The 23,467-nt window shown below is 39.3% G+C and overlaps 1 protein-coding gene across 2 annotated transcripts in view; it reads right to left on the bottom strand.

Annotated features, from left to right (window-relative positions):
* Positions 1–370: 370 nt before the first annotated feature.
* Positions 371–23,467, bottom strand: part of LOC126246848 (arginine kinase) — a 36,529-nt gene continuing 13,432 nt past the window's right edge. Inside the window, exons 1-6 of one of the 2 annotated variants that reach the window (XM_049948427.1) lie at positions 11,444–11,637; positions 9,119–9,297; positions 2,739–3,157; positions 2,274–2,408; positions 1,997–2,194; positions 371–1,391 (exon numbers count right to left, since the gene is read on the bottom strand). In XM_049948427.1, coding sequence (XP_049804384.1) covers positions 1,242–1,391; positions 1,997–2,194; positions 2,274–2,408; positions 2,739–3,157; positions 9,119–9,297; positions 11,444–11,622 — 1,260 coding nt within the window. In that variant the 5' untranslated portion in view covers positions 11,623–11,637 and the 3' untranslated portion in view covers positions 371–1,241. Of the gene's footprint in view, positions 1,392–1,996; positions 2,195–2,273; positions 2,409–2,738; positions 3,158–9,118; positions 9,298–11,443; positions 11,638–23,467 lie in introns of those variants that run through there. The other variant, XM_049948428.1, reaches the window with a different exon arrangement.

Genomic DNA, 23,467 nt, shown 5'->3' with positions numbered 1-23,467 from the left:
CGTCCAGCAGCACTCCATACTGCACTATCCAGAGGAGACAATCAGAGAAATTTACACAGCAACAGTCAAACTACAGTTGAGCTAAAAAAAACACTCAATAGTTGTAGCTCATCTGAACAACAAAATTATGATAAATATATTCAATGAGACAGAACATTACATGCAATAGTAGTCTCTCAGGCCATCTGCATTGTAGTTGTTTAGTCCTTACTTTCCCAAAACATATTTTGTTCATATTAACCCTAAGGTGATGTACTGTGCATCAAACATTAAAAAATAAAAAATATAAAGAGCCACAAGCTAACCTGATGAAAAATTTACCCGAGGAGAATGTGGGTTACATGAAGCAAGGTCTAAATAGGTACAGAAATATTTTGTAGCAACGACTTTATTCATATTTGATCACTGAACAGTGGAATTGCACCAGCTGTTTTGTTTTGGGAATGGTAATTTTTGTGCAAACATGTCTTTCATTACAGCTTTTGGTTTGTTTAATGAATGGCAAAAATATATTACTTTCATAAGGACTAGAAGCATTACACTCAGCTGAAATTTTCAAACAAGCCCTTAGTGGCTAAAATATATCATGTGGTGAACACATTACATGAGCCAAGAGGGAGCAGAAACATTTTACAGTAAAGGATGAATTTCACCCCTAGTGAACTATAATCTATTATTTATTCAAAACTGCTGTTACAGCTAATATGTTTTTACTGTGGTTAAACATCCTTCAACCTCTTACTCCCTTTTACTATAAGGCATAAGCAACAGCTTATCTAAAGCCTTTCTATGTGTATTTGTTACAACTCAAAGACTCAGAACTGTGACAAACCACTGTTATTGCTGTTAAATGATATATATTTAATAGTATCGTCACTGTAATGTTCGTTTCCAATGTGTGCGTTCATTATTTGCAGACAAACTTGCAAATGAGAATACAGCATGAGTATCTTAACTAAATTATCAATACAGCATTATACAGGAAAATCATTTCTAACAGCAGCAATTATAAATTATAATACCATACAACAATTTACAAAATACTGATGACCAACATTTCTACTTCCCATACCAGTCTTATGATTGTATGAAGTATGGGAAGATTGATTTCTTAAGATTAAGGAAATGTAAACGTACTGACAAACAGCACTGAGCTGTAGACACGTCCTTTAGTATGGGTACATGGGAAGCAGAGTGGATGTAAAATATTTTTCTGTAGCGATTAGTTGGTCCACAAATGTTTACAGAGAGCCTTCAATCTTTATGAGCTCCAGGATGCCATCATTCATTTCCTTCACAGCATCATACTCTGTTAGACCCATACGCCTCTTGTTAGAAATGTCATACACGCCACCCTCAGCCTCTGTGTGCTCACCACGTGTTCCACGGACCTGTGAAAGGATAATTTTTTTATTAGAGTCTATACAAATTTCCAGAAGAAAATCTTTTCTTGTGTGCCATAATGGGCCAGATGTTCTGCAGACAGTAAATCTTAAACAGGCCCTGAGTATGCACAAAGTACAGAAGTCAAATAAGTTGTCAAGCTATACTAGAACATCTCAAAACAGCTAAAAGACTCAATGGTGCGATAGATGCTTGCCAAGTATTTTTCTGATTTAAGTTTCCAGAGGTGCACAACTTGTGAAAGCACCACAAAGTTAACACATCATACCACAAAACAGCTCTAAGTGAGAAATTTAAGGATGTTTGTGATAAACCATGCAGCTTCTGATAAGGAAGCGTGCATTTTAAAATTGTACCACAGGTCGGTTAGCTTTCATTCTATGCAGTGGTTAATTTTATTCTGATCAGCTAGTGCATAAAAAATTTAAAGGTGCCTGCATTTGTGAGCCACTAGGTGCCCTTTTTTTAAGCACTTACTGTCATACTGTTTCCACATAATGCAGCCCCCTGTAACCCTTTATATAGTTTTGGAATTCTGCAAACAACCTCCAACACACACACACACACACACACACACACACACACTCCTTACCTGGAGGTTAAATTTTCCAGCAACTTCCTCCAGCTTTGTCCTGTCAGCTGCAAGTTTTGGCAGCTTTATGTGGACAGAGGCACGAAGTGTTGTTCCCAGGTTGGTGGGGCAGAATGTGAGGAAACCCAGACGGTCATCATGTGAGAAAGGAATGCGCTTCTCAATTTCATTCACAGCATGTACAAGACGGCGGTAAACCTGAAATTCAGAAGAAAAGTTAGTCACTTTTCCACAACACATTTATCTTATTTAGAGTTTTTCACTGTATTTGACAAACCTGTCCCAAGTCGCCACCAGGCTGCATAGAGATGATTCGGAGGTGATCTTCCTCATTGCACCAAACCAAGAAGGTCTTGTTGTCATTGTGGTAAATACCACGACCACTGGGCCAATATCTGCATGCATTGGCAGCCTGTAACAAAATTTATTATTATTATTATTATTCACAATGAAGAAAAGGATTACTTCTAATTTCACCTATGGCAAACATTTTACAAAGTGTTAAAAAAATCTGAGATTAACTCAGAGCTGTGTAACTGAATTGAAATGTGTTATCAAAATGACATTTCATTAAAATATGGGAATTTTGCAAATTTGACAAATGTAATTCAATTCCAGTCACATAAAGCACATATAGTACAAATAGATTATTTTTCACCACTGATACCACATTCAGAATATGATACTTTTGAAGTATTTATGAAAATAGTAAAAAAATAACTACATAAAACTAGTTGCTCACCTGCAGGAACCTGTCACCCTCCTTGAACAGGAAATGGTCATCAATGAGCTTCTGTTGCACTTCCTTGCTCATGCCAGTCAGAGGGTAGAACTGACCCTTGAGCTCACCCTCCAAACTAGACAGTGTGGTGGAAACTTTCTGCTCCATTTCTTTGTACTGTGCCTCTGTCAAGCAAGGGTTAAATGGGTAGCCCTGCATGGAGCGACCACAGCGGACACGGGTGGAAATTACGTATTCGCCGTTGGGGTCCAAGTTGGCCAACGTGTCGACATCACCGAAGTTCTTCGGTGGGTGCTTATCAGTCTTCTTGAAGCCACCATGGTAGTCCTCAATGATGGGGTCAAACAGGTCAGCAAAAACGGTGTATGCCTCTGCATCAGGAGCATAGATACCAACACCAGAGTCATGATTCTCGAGACCTGGGAACAGGAAAGTCCATTAAACTTCTTTATGGTTTAATATCCACAGCCGACACTTTAATGTTACTTATGCAATTAACTTTAAACATAATTTATTCACAGTTCAAAGTTTCTCACTTTCCTAACAGTAAGTTGTTCCTTTCCCAAAGATACAACGGAATACAACTTTAAACTAAGAAAAATACTACGAGTAACTGTCATACACACAATTCTGCACTTTAAACGCTCTTCCTTTCATTGTTTTAAGATAACTGACTTAACTGAAATTCTTATAGCTGAACTTTTCATATTTAATATCTTTAAAATTTAGATTGTGCTAGAATGAGTTTTTCACTCTGCAGTGGAGTGTGCACTGATATGAAACTTCTTGGCAGATTAAAACTGTGTGCCGGACCGAGTAACTCGGGACCTTTGCCTTTCACCAGGCTGTGGCTAAGCTATGTCTCTGTAATATCCATTGTTCCAGGAGTGCTAGATCTGCAAGGTTCGTAGAAGAGCTTCTGTGAAATTTGGAAAGTAGGAGACGAGGTACTGGCGGAAGTAAAGCTGTGAGGACGAGGCGTAAGTCGTGCTTGGGTAGCTCAGATGGTAGAGCACTTGCCTGCGAAATGCAAAGGTCCACCACACAGTTTTAATCTGCCAGGAAGTTTCGTAGATTGTGCTGTTATATCTGGGGACTGTCTTATTTTCTTTGATACACTTAACACACTGTTCTCTTAACTATATCCCCTAAATGACAATCATTTTAGGCTATAATGTGCTGCTTACATGCTAATTTTACAGAAATGGTTTTGCTGCCACACATATCTAAGATTTCTACTCTAACTCATTCAGTCCTATTTCACATCAAATCACCCAGTGGTCTTTGCTCTCATTTCACAGATGTTTCTGACAATATAGTGCAAAAAGTACATACTGAGAGAAGGTTAAAATGTTTTTCCAGATTTTAAGAAAACTGCAATTAGGAGGCAATTTTGGAATGTTGGTCACTTTTCACAAACTAGCATTGAGAGAAGGTGGCTTAGAAGCTTGTGACCACTAACTTCATTATTCAATTTGTGTCACTGCAAAGATTGCAATCAACTGTAACATACAATCGTTAAAATTCTGGAATCCTGCATACATAAAAATAATTTTTAATGTGTGACTAAACTTCATTTTTAAAGAATTTTTTGAAATTTCAGGAATTTTTCCACCTGAATAAAACTTTAACCATATTCATTTTGTTTCACATAATGTCTATTATAATTTCCCACAGAAAAAAATTTGTAAGAGTGTTCTTACTTTCTTGCTAGGTCTCATACTTTTTCAGCAGTATGCAGATGGCAGGCCATGTGTTCAGTACGTTACACCTTTTTTACTATATATAAATAGTATTTGTTTCCTAACAGTGTTGGTGATAACATGGAGTTGTTATGTTGCTCTTTGTTTCTCCATACACATCCTTCATAAACCATCTTTGACTGGTTAGTGTTCAGAAACAGTTCAAATCATCCACTCTTTCTGCAAGAAATCCACTCTTTCTGCAAGAAATCCACTTAATTTAGCAATTACTGTGGAAAATTGGTGTCCTAGGTGTCATCTGTCAGCAGAAAAGTGGTAGTAGCAAAGAGATGGATTTAATATAAATGGGTCATTTCTTTTAAATCAAACAATAGAAAGTATTTGAACCCTCGTAAAATCTTTTAATTTTTGCCATTTTATTCTACCTATCAAAATAAGAGAGTATACAAAATTAAAGATTTTATGGACATTATCTTTGAGCAAATAATTTTCAAAGTTTCCAAAACTGTGTGACTTGCTGCATTCTAACATCTTTAAATACTCATACCTAAAAAACTAACAAATATACCTCAAATCAGTACTATTATTTCAATTTCTTATAAGCATTAAAATGTGACTACCATAGTCATAAAAATGCTGAATTTTCTCAAACAATTTTTATTCTTTAAGTTCCAAAATCTGAAATTTGTGTTGAGAAAAATGTATGTTCATCAAACAGTTGGTTTATGTCAGTGCCAAATTCCGCAATGTTATTCCCACAGGAACATACTTTTATTGTTATTTTACTGCAATCTGCAGTGCCAGCTGCACATGGTTTGCAGGCTGGTTCATGGAAGAATAATTAAATTGTAATTACCATTCAATCTTGTTTGCAAACACAATGATTTTTAGTATATTTGCAGAAAATATGGGGAAACAAAATCTAAATTTATAGTCTAATTATGTAATAAATTGTCACCAAATAAAAGAAAAGTTTTATAGTCGTATGTGGTTTTTTTTGCAATTTTAGGTTTCCATTACAACTTATTACTAGCGCAAAAGTCCTACAGACTGGCACTGAATCCTGAGCTTACCAGTAAAATGGGTACTGTTTTTCTTCTGCAATTTGGTGCACACTTTAACAATTGGTATATTAGTAACATGTTTTTTACAAAGGTATCTTAACTCAAATATTAAGAATTTACACAAAATGTTGGTTCGGGAAAATTATACATTTTCATGGATTTGGTAAAGCAATAAATGTTTTCGAAGCTTGTAAGAAACTTAGTAAAATGGTACAAATCATAGGTCTCAAAGTCTAACAGTTCTAGGTGTAGAACTTGACAAATTGCACAGTTTTTGAAACTTTAAAAATTAGTAGCTCTGAACTGAAGGTCCAGAAAAGTTTAATTTTGGATTTTTCATGAAAACAAGTACCGTATTATCTTTGTACAAGAAATTAACAAAATCTTTGATTCCACAAAACAGGCTATTGATGCTAATCTTTGTGTAACATCCTGTACATCTCTTCCATCATACAACTTGCTGGGGATGGAGGCAAATTGTTACCGGTAATTGTGAAATTTCACTATTTAAGTATGCTAACAGAACAAGACAGGTGCCCAGAATACATTCTATCCAAGTCCCATTGCTTAGCATTAAAATTCCAGCAAAGAGAATCAGAAGTGCTGCATGTTTGAGAGGAAATTGTGCCTGGAGGACATGGCAGTGCTAAGTGTACAGATTGCAACAGTTAAACGAAAGAACTTCAAGAGAAATTCAGCAAATTTCTAATAAAGAAAAACTGCAAATACTTACGTTAGTAGCAACTTCATAGGGTAAAGAAAAATTTCAAATGTTTTGTAACAACTGTATACATGGTAAAGAAATCAAGGGTATTATTGACAGAAGATAAAATTGGTTTCACAAAGTTTTGTAAACTTGGCCGAAAACAGTAGAGAATGTCATAACTATGTGTGTGTAATTATCGCCAAATGTGAAACTACCAATTAACACTGAAGATGTAAAAGAATTACATATAGAAACTTGTTTGCAATCTGAAAAATTAGGAGTGAATGCTATGTTGCTGTTTTCAGATTGAAGAAAATGACCAGCCAATTATTTTTTTCTTTTTTTTTTTAACGGGATGTGGAACCCTTATAAGATTCTGAAAGTAATTCACATACATTGGATAAATTAATGAAGATGGTCTATGACTTGACTACCTCATCCCAAAAAACTTCAAAACTTACTCCTGGTGCTTCATGCTTCGTTATAATGGATTTTCCAAAAAACTATACATGTTTATTTCAGGATATCTGCACAAGGATTTTACTGGCAGAATATTTGAGTTACTTTTTGTCCTTTGGTTGTGTACTATAAAATAGAAGATTGCGTTAAGTCAGTGTTGTGTGAGTGTTACGAACACATTCTATGTTTTCCAGAGAACTACTCTCACCTACATACTGGAACTAACAACACATCCAACATGTCCTCTACTTCAATGATGGCAGTTCGGCAAAAATTGAAATCTTTAAGAACTCCATAGATTTGTCATTACAAGTGCAAACATGGGGTAGCTGCTGAATGATTCTTTCACCACCTTTATGGGAACAATGCATGTGATGGAGAAGTTGGTACTGAATATTTAACCACAGAGCAAGTTCACAGCATCCACACGATTTCACATCAAAAAGGTCTGAACATTTGATGAAACTCATGTTTCAAGAACATTTTATTTTACAACAGAGGACATAAAATTCACAAATATGTTAAGCTATTTGAAACTGTTTCTACTATTCCTTGGACAAGAATTAAACCATATTCACAAATCAATGAATTAAAACCATGTTGTTGGCAAACATTCTTCATCATGCACTAAATTCATACGAATTCATCTTTCACATCAAAAGGTGTCTACCACTATTAAAGACGAAATATGTTCATCATAGCTATCTGCAGGATACTAATGGCTTGGAAAAAATCTGAAAATCAGTGCAGAAGATGCATATGCAAAGATCAAATTGATGAGACTTAAGTATTTTGTGATTGCCTGCTCTTAGTGCAAGAACAAGCACCAATCAGTTTCTGATCAAACAATATTCTCTACTGTTAACTTATTTACCATAGGCCTACTGACTGCCACATGCTTAGTGACCGTTGCACACAGCAATACTTAACTTCTGTGTGTGTTTCTTGGTTCATACATGCCAAAATATGCTGACAATTATACACAATCGAACAAAGCGGTATGTTCCAGCTGGAGTACCCTGATACCAATACACAGATTTACAATGTATTGCTAAGGTGTAAGTAAAATGAGCAAATTTACCACTTCATTTGACACACTTGCTATAAAGTAGCACAAACTGTTAAAAATTGATATAGGAATTTTATAGTTTCATCAATGTTAGCCTGTACATCTACATCCATATTCTGGAGACCACAGTAGACTGCATGGCACAGGTACATCCAATTCTATCAGTTATCAGGTCTTTTTTCTTGTTCCAGTCATCTATGGATTTCACGAGTAGTATTTGCTTATGTGTCTGTGTGCTGTAATTTAACCAGTCTTGTCCTCCTTGAGTGATATCTAGGTGTAAGTTTAAAAGTAATTTACAACCACTTTTCGACACTAACTACTCTTTCTGAGTATAGTTTGTTTTTACCTTTAAGAGTGTGCTAGTTCAGTTCTTTCAATATGTGGCATTCCTGCTGGTCAAACAAATCTTATCATTCATGCTGCCTTTCTTTGTGTTCATTCAGTATCCCCCATTACTCATATCTGCTACAAGACCCCCACACTTTGCAACGTTTAGTATTTAATGACTTCCAAATTGCTATGCACATTCTTATTGTTAGATGTTAAAAAGAACAGTCAGTCCATATATCACCAGGTCAATGTTTTACAACAAACTGTCCAAATATGTTCTGTAAGTGCAAATAATGGCTATGCATTCCAAACAGAATTAAAGTCTTCTTGTAATAGTCTGTTTTCACTTAAATACTTCTGAACTTTTCAAATTCACCTGCCCTACACTAAGAAACCAAATGATACCAGACAGCGAAATGTGGGTGTTACATTCTATCAAGTTTTTGCAAGCAGTGAAAGAAGCAATTTATTAACTGTTGAGTGTGTAATAACCTTTGTTGGAAAACAAACATTGTAAGAAGCAGATAAAAACCTTTTCAAATACTCAAAGGAACTTACTACCCAAGTTGTACCATGTATACACTCTTCTATTTATTTAAATTTTATTAGGCCTATGTCTAAACCTTTGAAGTTAGCAGGTATAAAACTTCTACACAATTGTGATATATATTTACCTTGTACATGACATCTGCAGTCATGTTTTGATAACATCCAGAAAAATGTAAATAAAAAAATAAATGTATAGATGGCAGTGACTGGTGTGAAACAATAGGGAGGCACAATGAGAATGTCAAAGGTTTCGAATCAAAGACACAGATGAGTTGATTATCCATGAAGATGTAACAATTTTCTGCACATTTCACTACCACTGCACTGTTCTTTGTTGACTACCATCATCAGTTATGGGAAAGAAAAAGGGTGACGTGATCAGATATGGAGGTCAGTGGCAGCAAGGTGGGGTATATAATTAGGCAATCCTGGAAGACCACCTCCTGGCACCTAAGTTTGATATTTAGCTTGTGAGAATTTTGGATCTCCATACTCACCAGACTGAATGCAGTCTAGCAGTGTAGAACCAAAGGAGGGAGTCTTCTTGGTTTTGAGCTTGTCAAATACTTCCCTCGTCAGGTACTTTTTCAGCAGAGATTTGCTGTCTGAGGCTTCCAGCTTCTTGAAGCCAGCCTCCAGTTTCTCCAGTACTGCAGCATCAACCATGTTGCTCCCACTGCAAAAGAGTAAACAAATGTAAATATACTGTACTAACTGCAAAATAATGTACAAATATTTACTTGTTTGAGTGAAGTAATGCAACACCACTGTATCTTTCCAAACATTCGTGACGACAAACTAATCGAGTTTAACCCGAGATACAGGTTTTTTGCCAACAACGGTTCCATAATAGAGGCGCTTGTGTCATTTGATTCCTGCTCTTGTTTAGTCATTTACATTTCGGGCAGTATGGATAGTTTTAGGCATTCCTTGAACATAAAATTAATTTTTATAAGGAAATTAATTTTTGTAATATAACATCTAAGCAAATTCCGAAAGTTGTATTAAATGATGATAAACTCTGCGCATTATTACCCGTCAGATTTATCTGTACATCGTCAGATAATGATCGCACATTTACTTTTCGAAACTACTTCCAATAACGAGATCAACAGGCGATACTTCCTACTTTTATCAGCACACCATCCGAACATACGGTATTCATGAGATGTACATTAAAAATAATTTATTCTTCTAGCTACTAACAATTTTCGAACAATTTCCATTTAGCCAGCTAATTTAAAACACAGTCAAGTTTCAACATGCTGCTTAACAATTACGTTAATTGTGCTCTTGCATTTCTTACCCTTCAATAAAATCAGCCATTTTAGCACATGAACTGCCCTGCAATAATAAAATGTTACTAACAGCGATACCGAAAACTCCAAGCAGTTTCTGTCTATTTAATATAGTTACCGGTAACGTCCCTACCGCATTCACACATGGATTCGCACTTCGTTTTGCTTAACACTACCGCAACACAGCGCCACATACCTTAACACTTGAGCAACAAGAAAATTACAGTCTTTGATCACAAACTCTAGCCATTGTTGAGCTACCATTAAACTTACTGCATTGAACCTACAACACATACTAATTTATGTCCGATTGTACCGTAGTACCACACCGGAAATTAAATTAATATGTATCTCAAAACAATGCCACTTAAAAGGAATATGTTTAATGTTAATTATTTATTCTTTAAATTTGTGCAACAGTAATATTCCGACATCTGGGCAATGTTCCAGTATTACTTAACAGAAAATTACTTCCAATAGTTTTGCAATTTGTAACGATTTTATGGAACTCTAATGAAGCCATCAGTGAAGATTAAAGCGAAATCAAATTTGTACAGAACTGCAAAATTCCTTTATACTAAATACGGATGGAATTATGTCGCCATGATTATTTAACATTACACCCAGAGCAAACATTTTTTACCAACTTTATAGTCAGCAGGTAGTTAGCCTGAGAGCTAAGTCGTTGGAATGATCAACAATGCTCAGTGATCTGTGTGGCACACGATAGACACATAAATGTTTACTGTACAACAATTTTTTCCGTGACGTTTTGCATTCCAGATATGAAACCAGCCTCAAGACCTATTTTCAATTACGAGACGCTGGAGCCATCAGGCATGTGGAGACGCCCCGACCACACCCTTGTTCCTCAATAAGATGGCCTCCAACCCTTCCAACAAGTACTCTTCCTTACTGGATTTAAGATTTGACGGCATTTCGTCAAAAACGTTCCTGAGCTGTAACGTGTAGAAATTTGGGAACTTATTCCCTATTTTAGATGCCATCTCTAGGGGCTGCAACAGTAACTGGAGGGCACTTATGCGCAACTGAAAGCAAGCTGCGATAATTACAAGGCATTTTGCACATGTGTTCTTCAAACGTGCGACGACGCTTCTAATTCGTTAATTTATGAACAATATTTCAAAAACTTATTTGGGTAACTGCAGTCAAGATCATGACAGCGAGTTGCTGGTAACTATGTTTTTTGTGGTTGAAAAATAAATCTTATAAAAGTATTAAATGGAACTTAGCATCTGAAAAGAGGATGACTAGTCTGCTCTTGGATGCAAGCTATTTTTTAAGTACGAATAGCACTAAAAAACGAGTGTGGGGCAAATGCATCGTATGTCATCGGGCTACAGGAATATTGTAGGAAAAAACAGCTACATTATACTACCGGTGGTGTTGGGGACTACCCCAAGCGCTCGACTAGCCGGCGTGTCTGCCGCCCGCGTCAGTGGAGGACCCTTTGCAATCGATACGTCGGGCGCGGCCAGGCGACCACGAGGCGCCGGGTCCTACCTTTCGTTGTCCGGGGCGGCGCCGCCCTTCACGTCGCTGGGAGCGGCGTCGGCTGGCGTCGTCGCCTTCGACGCGTTCTTGCTGCCCCCAGCGTCGCCAGAGTCCGCAGACGCCGCTGCCGTCGCTGCACCGGACGCCGCTGCTTCAGTCTTTTTATCTTTCGACGCACAGCCACCCATTTCCGAAATTTCACGCACGCGTTCGGGCAAGAAAAAGTAGTCTCCCCTTTTTATTTTACTAAAAAAAGGTTTCTATCGTACAAATGATTCCGTGTCGTATAAAAAGTCGAAGTGTGTAAGAAACGAGCTAAAGTGGCACTACAAACTACTAGTCTAGGGGACTATGCTCCCTCACTCACATCACCACCGCCCGCCGGCCCATAGCACAATGACCCTGGCCGGGTAGGCGCGGCGCGACGGCGTTGTCGGAGGGGGTGCCTCGTCCCCCGGCGCGCCCGATCGATAGCAGCTCGACCAATCGCAGACCGCCACACCACGCCTCCTTATCACTTATCACGTCCACATCGAGATATCGACTCGCGGCGGGGAAGAGCTGCTCACCGAGTGGGGAACTGAGAAGAAAGCCGGCATTTCATTTCAGAGGTCGCGTCTGCTCAATTGCACCGCTCGCGTGGGCAGACCCTAGCTTGTTGCCACCTGCTAGCACCGTGTGGAGTTTGTCCGTCCTCTACCTTTTTTCCAACTATATTTTAGGGAAAATTTTCCATTTATTAGTAAAACATTGGAATGTCTAATTCAACATTCGTGTGCCTCGTCCAACTTTATTAGTATGTACGAACAGAAGCACATTTCAGAGATGCGACAAATTAATCTAAATCATTGACAAAACTCAGATGCAACTTACGTCGATGCATAATGGAATGTCACAAAAAGTAATTATTTTTATGGGCTGCTCGGCAGTTTGCTTAATTCGAGTAGTGTGCGCTATTTAAATGTCCTGTAATGGCGGATCACGTCATTAAGCGCGTTTACAATCACTATGCAATACAGAGGGTTTATTATACAACACGAATCTGAAGGTTATCATTCAGAGATATTTAAATCAGTTTCAATGTTAATTTTTCGTTGGTGCTTGACGTAACAAGTCAATATCAAACGTTCTAATGGTCTGCAATAAACAATATTTTGCTGATTAGGAAATTCTCCTATTTAATTGCATTCACACTGATTTACACATTCTATATTGCTCTATGGCGAGGCTTCCCAAATTTGTCTGGCGGAACACTGAGAATCCTGGCACTTTGATGAAACACCCAAGTTTATTTTGAAGGTTAATAAAATGAATAAAACTTAAATAGAAAAACTTGTTGAGTACAACAGTTTTAATTCGTAACTAACATAGAAGTCATAATAGAATTTAAAAATAAGAAAAATGTGGAAAAAGCCGCTATATTAAGTTTTTCGCAGAGCATGTTTTTACTTTCCGCGGACCCCAGTTCCCATAGTTTGGGAAACCATGCTCTAGGAAACAGGGCCCACGCGGACAGCCCACATTTTGAACTACTCAAAGTTAAGACAAGTCTCCCCGTCCCTCCTATAGAAAAGATCGTGTACAAATTGTTTTTGAGTCGGGTGTAGAGATTTCTTTTTCGCATATAATATAGCGCTCAGAACCGAATCAGCTGCTTCAGTTTCAGACAACTTCGAGCATTTAAAATGATTGTTTAGAGTGGGAGTGTTACAGGAACGGAAAGCAATAAAAATAGACAAGTTTTTTGAAAGACTCACAAAATTTCTGTTCCCAGTAATTGTATCGTGGAAATTAAACACTTAGTAGACTATATTGTTCAGAGATGAGCCGCTCAGATCCGCTTGCCTTTTTTACAATAAAAAGTTCAAAAGTTAATTAGAAGTTAGAGATCTATGGACAAAGTGGACATTTTTCATGTTTTTTCCCTGATCCAATTGTCCTGGTGTGAGTTGTCAATTACATTCCCCAAGGCAAAGGCCAGGATATTCATTCTAATAATCCAAGAATGATGAGAAGTAGCAGAAACGAGAATAGCTAGAAACGAAATTGGTGGTCACGAAGTAGATGAAATTAAGGAATTCTGCTAACTAGGCAGCAAGGTAACTCATGATGGACGGGGCAACGAGGACATAAAGCGCAGATTAACACCAGCAAAAAGGACCTTCCTGGTCAAGAGAGGTCTACCAGTATCAGACATAAGCCTTAATTTGGGGCCGAAATTTGTAAGAACGTACGTTTCGAGCACAGCATTTTGTGGTAGTGAGACATGGTCTATGAGGAAACCGGAACAGAAAAGAATAGAATCATTTGGGATATGGTGCTACATAAGGAGGTTGAAAATTAGGTGGAAGGCAAGAAATATACGGAAAACACAAGAAGGCACAGGATGATAAGACAACTGACATCACGGGATAACTTCCATTGAACTAGAGGGCGCTGTAGACGAAGTTAGAGTTTGGGATACATCCAGGAAATAATTGGAGGACGTAGTTTGCAAAATCTACTCAGATTAGAAATTTGGCACAAGAAGAGGAATTCGTGGTGGCCCGCATCAAAGGCTAGAATCGCAAATTTCCCTTTGCTTTGGCATTAAGATTTAGTAAATGACGCATTTTTTTTGCTTTTGCAGTTCTTAAGTTCAATTTGTGAGGCTTTTTTCTTTTAATACGCGCTAGATCTGTCTGCGTTTCATGGCCTTGGTTCATTGACGAAGACTCATTTGAGTAAAAAATAAGACGTCTAGAAAACTTAATTTGGGGCTGTTTACAAGCAATGTGGCGAGCTTTTAGTTTGAGTAGAGAAAGTTAATCGATCTAGAATGACGTGTGTTATAGGCCCCTCGCTGCCCTATACGGTTTTTTCGGATTTCCATCATTGAGTACTGTGCGGGTTGTAAGCTCGCTTGCCGTTTGGTTGGACTTCCCAGAGTAAACAGAAGAGCGGCACAGCAACAGAGTGCCCTCGACGGCCCTTTTATCTCCCTTAATTCACGTGGAACGCTCTTGTGGAACGCGTGATACGCGGAGTGTCTCCTCGCCAGCGACAATAGCGCGGACGTGCTGTGCAAACAGCCAATTAACACCGTCTCGAGCGCCTTCCTGCCCGCCAAGCGGCACTCTTCGTCCCCGAATGAGAGAGTGTTACTGGAAACTGGGACCGCACGCGCCCAGATGCAGTTCAGCTGCACGACGGAAGGCGGCACTGGAATCCCAGCAAAGGGGTGAATAGCGGCCGGTCGAGCGAGCAGGAGTGGAATCAATGAAAGCGGCCACCCGCCATAGGCGGAAGAGCCAGCCAATGAGGCGCAGGACGCCGTTCGACTCTCGGCCGAGCAGAGGGCACTGGACAGATTACAGTGTGATTCACAGGGAAATTAGTCTAGTGGGCCTCTCGCCAGGTCACGCCTAACGACTGGCGCGTTCGCAAGCGACGGGTCGCGGCTCCCTGAACACGTGAAGTACTGGGGCAGTTACGCCGCTGAACTATTGCCGCACGTGTGTCCGATCCTCTCAAAATTCGGATGTGCAAAAGCTTCGAAGGTCTAAAGATATTACGTATTGTCTTCCCTAGGGACTTAAATGGTCGCTATGCTGCACTGGAGGGGACGGGGGAGGGGGAAGGTGTACCGTACGTTGCTGTGACATTATGAACTTTTAACTGCCCCGACATTCTTTGTGAACAAAACCGTCTGGATTACTCCACGTATTTTATTACGTCTTTTTGGCTGCAGCGTTCGTCAGATTAAAACGGGCTACTTATAAAACAACCTTCTGTGCCGGTATCTAAGTGCCAAAGCGGGGCATCCAATCTTGGGAATAGTTTTTATTGATAAATACTCTGAACGGCGTTTTTAAGTTACAAATTTAGCTCTGATAATGGTAGCAGGCGAAAAGAAGCAATAAAGTAATATGTTGAGTGATCTAGACGGTTTTACTAACAAAGTATCCATAATAATCCGCATACTCAAGGAATTTATTTTACTCGCTAATTCGCTTAGAGTGACAAGCCACTACAATCAAATGAGGACGGCTATGTGGAGGCTGTGAATTTTATTCCACCATTTCAGCGTTACGTATTTGCTTGACTACCTCGTACTTAACGTCTACCAAATCCAAAGATCAGAATGATTACCGACGGACACTTGTTCGTAGTTCATGGACTAAAGTAGATGCTATTGATGCCAATGGAAAAAGCCTTTTGCATATCAGATGATTGCCGATGTCAAATTACCAACATAGTTCAATCCAAAAGCTTGTATCCATCAGTCATGCGATATTAAGTTTGCGCTGCAGACAAATGGTCGTAACGAAATTTTCGTCTCTTATAAATCTTTGGTACCACATCTTTAACAAAAACAGAAATGAATTCAGCCTTAGTTTTATTTTGAATTTCATAGTCTTGTGAAACTCCTAAGTCCAAAGTGCTGACAGAATTAAAAAAGTATAGTTATAATTTATATAATGCATCCCTTAAACTGTAGTCTGTAATTTGCTGTGGAAAGTTGGGCCACAATTTTTATGTGGGACTTGTCAGCTGAAGTGACCAGCAAGAGCGTAATGAAGAAATGAGCTTATGGCAGTGGGGAGCTTCGCGTGAATGAGGAAACAGTTGTTAAATTTCACGATAAATGGTTGAGACGTTTGCTACTGGACAAAATGAGTGACACGTTCTGGACTTTTTGGGACATACTGGATCAGTAACACTATCTGATCGGGCAGGATGCGAGTTCCATTATGCCGAATATCCTTGTTGTACCGGGATTTGTGTGTTTCTTCAATATCTTATGCATGAAGCTGAGCAGGACATGGGTAGGAACGAAGGTATGTGGATTACAGTTTGTCTCATCAATCTGTTGGTCTGTAACGACCAAGCCCTTCGTTGTGGATGGAGGAGGCTAAATATCCGAACATATTAAAATGGTTAAAAACAGATCGAAAAGGTACCGTACTTGGCGCCCTCAGAGCTTAAGTTTAACATTCGATCCGTCACAAAAACTTAATTGGCATTGCCTTTGCCCAAAACAGAGGAGAAATCAGTAGATGCCCTCCGAGCAACATACAAACTGCTTTCTATCAAGGTAATTCAGGTGGTAACGTACCACCCATGGTTCTAATTAAAGAATTACTGGATAGTGCTCCTCTTACCTTGTTTCGTCCCAGTGACTTATAGAAACAGACGATCTTAGACACTGCACCATAAAGCTCAGTGAGCAGGGCAGATAATTAGGCAAGCCGAGCAAGGAGACGGAATGGTGGGAACTCTACCATTGTTTATGTCAAACAATTCCTACTCAAAATTTCTGTATTTTTTGAAAATCATTTAGGGCGCATGCGAGAATTTTTGTTTTGTACCAAAACTACGCCAGTCGATTTCGTGCGTGGTTCCTGAGCATGTCTACGAGACGCTTAGCCGTAACTTCCCGGCGTACTTGACGGGTGCACAATGTCGCGCGGGTTGCGTGCAGCGCCTACGCTGTGACGTCACGCGGCCGGCTGCTCCTAGCACGCGGCTTCACGCGACACCCGACACCTCGCACAGAACAGCTCAACGCACGCACCGCCACAGGACTCAGGTGTCAGCTGTTGCTGCCTCGCCTGCCTCTTTCCGGCGGGCCACCCCGGCAGCTTCCCTGGCACACCTAATGTGCAGGCGGAGTTCCTTCTTTATGAATAAGGTGCAAGAGCACACTACGAAATTTTGTTGCATTTTTTGCATGGATATCCTAAAAAATTATGCAAGATGGGGACAAGATTACAAAATTGCCATTTTTATGTAACTGGGAGAGGGAGGGGAGGGAGAGAGAGAGAGAGAGAGAGAGAGAGAGAGAGAGAGAGAGAGAGAGAGAGAGAGAGAGAGAGAAATTGGTCCAAAAACTAAATTTGACAGTAATTACACTAACATTTTATCTCTAACGACTGATCGATGTCTACTCAGTTTATTTTAGGTACATTACCGAAAAGGTAATCGCGTAGAATACTTCTTATGTCTGAGTTTAAGAGTATTTAACGATCATTTCATACGAAAACATTTTAATCATATACCAATAACCAAAAATAACAAAAAACAATATCAGAAAGACTGAGAAAACCCGTTGATAGCAACAAAAAATTATCAGGAAAGTGCCGAATCAAATTGGAGAAAAACTTTAAAATACCAGTGTCTTCCCCATCGCATTCGGCAGTGCAAAATCTGCCATTTAGTAGCATCAGAGAATCATTGCTCCCTACTACTGCCTTACCTCCTACTCTTGGCGGACACCTGTGTCCCACAAATACAGAGGCTGAAAAACCAGCTGCTTTACCCGACGGTCGGGTTTTCCTCATGGGCTTGGGCACACTAAAGAAGTGTAGAAGTAGGGCTGAAAATTTCATGACACTAATAAAATACGAGAACTGTCAATTCGTTTTACCTGGGCGATTGGCTTTCTAATCGAGACAAGTCTTGTTTTCAGGACTTGGCAGGTAATTCGCGATAATAAACACGAAGGAAAATTTGACACTTACAGCAGTGCTACAAATGAAATACTTCACAGCTGGTGAGCGCTGGGGAAAAAAAATCTGCTTGAAACTACGTGAAGGAAAGTGTGAAAGTCAAAGTGGAACCAGGGAAAGGGTGTGTGAATATTTAGGCTTTATTTTTTATTAACATACATAACACTTAAATATAGCAAAGCATTTGCGGGTATTTGTGACTCACTGCCTGTTACAGTTAATCCAGTAATTTTTCATGAGACTTTCTTTGAAAATCGGCCAGCTCCTGGTATGCACTAGAGCAGTTATCCTGACGCTAAGAACCATGTTTGTCGTTTTCAAATCAATCTGAAAATATATAAATAGTTCGATATAAAACCATTCCCAATTTTTGCAGTGTCAACTATTCTCTACAAGCTCAATACTAGCGAATTTAACATACGTGCTGGTCTAATTTTGCCTCTAGTACTCTTAAGGTCTGCCGTGAAACTGAGAAACTTATCAAGCAATAGATCTAAACATTACTTCAGGAAAGCAATTGTCGTTCGGCCATTCAGAAAATGTTTAACTAGCTTCAGTAAAAAAAAAAATCAGCATTCGTGTGTTTACGAGATGACTGGCGTCCACGAGTAGTTAAGGGAAACATGACACTTAGCCAACAGTCTGACAATTTTACTGCTTAGTCGTGGTCACTAAGACGAGTTACCGATGACGGTAGTTAAGAATACATGTAACCATTTCAACGCCACCTAGTTAAAGCCTGGCACTGGCTGGAATCCTGAGCAGTCATTAGAAAAACTTCTCCGTTATAGATAACAATGGGTTGCTTAAAATATTACACCTCAGGGACAAGTGATTAATACTTTTTTTCACAAATGAACAATCTATGTAGCTGATTGACTGGCTTTATACATCTCCACATTTGCTTGTTAAGGGGGGCATTTCATTCTGTCGGGAGTATTTACCTTCAGACTTGAGGTGCGGAGGTTAACGGTCCACATTACCGTTAGAAATAAAATCTTCCCGCTATTGAAGTGGACGTGCTGCATGCAAAAATCATCCGTTTCACTGCGTTAACCATTGGAGGTTGTTTTCTGTAGCTTTCCTAAGACTTTTAGCTAATGCCTGGACAGTTTCTTCAGAAATGATACTGCTGATTTCTTTCCCCTTCACCCATCTGAGCTTTGTTTCGTCTCTGATCTGGTTGTAGGCGGGGCATTAAACTGTACTCTTCCATCTTTGTCTCTGGAGCGAAACATTATCTTTCCGAAGTATGTCACTTCAGCAGCAATACGTGGTCAAGAAATGCTACGCATTCAATAGCTTCTAGGAACAATATATAGCAGAATTCTGCCTCTGTTCATTCCATTTTACTCAGAACTGTTTTCCTGTGACAGCCATTCAAGATAACGTGTCCACTTTATATCATGTCGAAATCTCGACAAGCGATGTCCGGAACGAATATCTGACGTTTACTTTAGATAACTGATAAATAGTTTGTCATATGAAATGAGATCTTCCGAAATTGTTTTTCCGTGTACTTCCATGTTTAACAGAAATTACAGAGCACCTAAATCTACTCTTACACCAGTGTTACGCTAAGGTCCTTACGGTGGGTGGCGGAGGGTAATTTTGGTACCGCTATCAATCTCGGCACTCCTCTCTTTGTACTCTAGTTTTTCTGAATTTCTCTTAGTCATTTCGCGAAACTTGTGTTTCAGGAAACTTTTGTTCTTGGAACGAGCGCTCTCTGAATTTCAACAGTAAACCTGCTCGTGGAACTTCTTGCAGCATTTGCCATTGGAGTTTGTTCAAAAAATTCCGGAAAAATTACTCATTGTGGCGGGGCTATACCAAATTGTGTTTAGTTTATGATATGAACTGTTATTCTATGAGAGAGACCTGAAAGTGGAAAACATTCTGGCGAGTGCTTACACCACTTGCAATATATTTTAAAAATTACTCTTGTAAGAGGTTTAGTTAGCCATAAGGAATTAAGTTGCGACGGTGGATAAGTTTTAAGTACTTTTAACGTCCAACTCTAATATGCACTAACTCAGAGGAAAGTAAATCAGGAATGACGCTACTCAGGAAACTTTCCTAATCATAGTAGTTTTCTGTTTCATACAATTGTAGATGATCGGATTTTTAAGTATCCCTTGTTTGATAGTACAGTAATCGCGACATTTATAAGTGTCCAACTTCGCCACTTCTGACAACTGAATAAAAGCTAATTAGAAGCTTAAAATGCGAGAAGTGCATTGTGCTACTCCACACCTAAGGAACGCCACAAGTTTTCCACAGTTCTCTGAAACACCTCTCGAGCCAAGAAATATGATTGCACGCAATAATCCTTTTAGACAAATTATCTTAACACACAGTCGCTGGGAAATTTACTGCAAGTGCTGTCGTCTCGCACTCACCTTATCACGTTCATCGAATTAAGGAAACGCCCGTCAAGTATTGGCCGATATGTTTCAGTTCAGATTACGTTGAAGCTAATCGCGACCAAATAATCCGACAGACGATTCATCACTCGGCTGTGCTGCAGAATGACCATTTAAGGTTCGTTCTCTCTCTCTGCTGTATCGAGCCTCTCTTATTGATAATGATGTAACAGTGGTTTTCTGATATCCTGTGCTCTGATTTATTGGCATGATCGAGCCCTAATTTGTCAGTGGGGGAGATTGAGCAGCCAGCAAATATATAATTCCTCGTAATTGGTGACAAGACGGCCAGGATTTCGATACGATTTATTTAAGCTCACTAAAGTGCCAAGGAATTTAACATAGGCCTCTACGCGTGAGTAGTACAAATAAGAGATTAATCTCTAATTCTGAAAGACGTGTCTTAAGATTTTCTGTGCCAGGCACAGACAATTTGCGATTCTAAGCTGCCTTTCGCATTCGCCATTATGTCAGCGGCTTATTTATAATTTTTTTCTACATTCAGGAATTTGTAGTACTGTCCTGAGCTTCTTGTTTATTGGGGTCATTTTTTTCTCTATGCTGGCGGGGCAGAGTGGTTATCGCTACATTTACATGCGACACAAACTTCCGGAAGGTGAAAACCGAATTTGGGAAACCTTTTTTCTGTAATGTTTACTTTTTCAGGCCCGAAAAGATTGTTAGCCTGCCAAATACTTTTTTTCTGGTCTACAGTGTTTTTCACAAAAGGCTTTCGAAAATCAGGTGCTGCGTTTTCCCAATTAGTCAGAACGATGCTCTTCAATCCAGTATAGGGAATGGATAACTTCCACTCAGTTTACTACTACTTCTTCCTCGCTGTGCAAGAAGTCCCTTCTTCCAAATTAATTCAGTTTTTAAAACAAAACGAACCTGAAAACCCAATCACGTTCAAAGAATCGGTTTAACTTTTACCGGAGAGTAAAAATCGTAATTGCTGTTTACTTTACCAGTCATAAGCAGTATAGGGAGATTTTTTAGAAAACTTTTATCAATTGAGTGTTACGTCTACACGATTAGGGGCCTATTCTGCATTTAAATGTTCGGCCTAGGGTTCATAAAACCCTTTTCAGACACTCTACCGTTCCACTCTAAAACAGAACGAACAAAAAACTAATAGTCTTTCCGTGCGAGCTTTGTTTTATTTCGATGGTCATTTTTCCCTATGTATGTGGTATTCTAAATATTTTTGCATTCAGGAAGAAGTTGGTGACTGAAATTTCATGAAAAGATCTCACCCCAAAGGAGAAAGATTTTGTTTTAATGATTCCCACTTCAAGTCGCTTGTTACATCCGTGACACTTCGCCTGCCCCCTTCTCCACACCCACCCGCGCCCCCATCCCCCGTTCCGCCTATTTCGCGATAATACAAAATGAGTTACCCTTTTTTGAACTTTTATGTCCATCAGTTCTGTCTGGTAAGGATCTTCTGCCGCACGGCTATATTTTTCACTCTAGAGGAGTATGGACAAGCATATTGTAAGCAGTCTTTAATAGACCCGTTGCATCTTCTAAGTGTTTTCCCAATAAAAGGCAGTCTCGGGTCATCTTCCCCATAACATTTTCTATGGTATGGTTTCAACTTTAATTGTAATCCCTAGGTATTTAGTTGACTACTACTTTTAAATTTGTTATCTATCGTGTAGCCAAAATGTAATGTAATGTAATTTTGCTAATTTGGACGACCTCACGGGTGTGGTGGCCTAATGGTAAAGTGAGTGCCTAGAAATCTGAAGATCGTGGCATCGAATGCCGGTTGAACCGTGGATTATTCTATTCCGTGTAACCTAGCCTTCACCCTTTATGATGTGAAGATTCATAGGGAAAACCACGTGCTTCCACGTTAAACTTTATGTCTCCTTTTTCCGGTAGTATTATTGGCTTAGGTCAGAAACACGCAAGTCGCCGAAGCGGCATTAAACTAACAGATATGCGCCAGGACACAGAGCCATACGAAATCTTATTTGGTTAAATTCTACATTTTACACCATGCAGTGACCTTGTTTAAATCTTTTTGCAATTCGTTTTGATTTTCTGAGGGCTTTACTACTACACGGGGAACGATAGCTGTTAAGCTGCAAACAATCTAAGAGATGCTTAGACTTGTCTTAACTCTCATATACGAGGGAACTTCAAAGAGCAAGCTACACATTATTATAATAGACAGAGAAACTTTAACTACACTTCAAAGTGACACAGATACATAACATTTTTCAACATAATCACCAAGCATCTGTAAACAACGGTAGGGAAGTTAAACCAATCTCTTAATTACCAGACGACAGAAATCAGCTCCTTGGTCACGGAGCCATTTCAGCGTGCCTAAAAAATAGAATTCGCATTGTACAAGATGTGGACTTCACGTCCGTTCGGCCTTGGTAAAATAGTTTGTACCATTGCAGTACGGCTGAACGCGACATTGCATCTGGTCCTCATACCGCCAGAATTTCACTGTGAATGTATGCAGTTTAAACATTTAGCCCACAAGAATCCTGCTGTCCCGTGTACTTCAACACTGGAGTATCTTACCAGTTGCCAAGCCGTTTTAGTCTCATCCGAACCGCAGCACAATTGTCTACAGCAAGCCTGGAACATGTTCTCTCTTCTGATAGTGCGCCATTCCTGTTTCACAATGGTCTTACCGTGAAATGACACGTTGATGTTGCTTTCCGAAACCCTACGTAGATGAAGAAATGCATGGCGTCTACAACATTTCATTGGGGAGCCCTGGATATCACTAGTTCCGCTAGATAATTTCCCATCTGTTATTACGAAATGTTACCTTTTTCTGACCTGAATCGTATATCCAGTCGCACAACTGAGACGATCCTTAATAGGCACACATTTTGATTAGAAGCTGCTTGCGAAGAACGGATGCTGAGATGTTTCTGCGATTGACGAAGAAAGAAGCGTCTCTACTGACACGTTAAAGCCATATCTGACATCAGCTTTTCTGAGTCACTGCTGTTCTGATTGGGCCACTCATGTACGCTTCAGGGGACCTATCAAAAGCTTCGAAGTTTTAACCCTTTTAATTTTGAAATCTGCGGTTCAAAAGCGGTCCTGGTTCGATACTTGCTGGGCAACTGATAATCAGC

This window comes from Schistocerca nitens, chromosome 1, assembly GCF_023898315.1.
Source record: "Schistocerca nitens isolate TAMUIC-IGC-003100 chromosome 1, iqSchNite1.1, whole genome shotgun sequence".
NCBI lineage: Eukaryota > Metazoa > Arthropoda > Insecta > Orthoptera > Acrididae > Schistocerca > Schistocerca nitens.
This window is presented reverse-complemented; position numbering and strand designations above follow the sequence as displayed.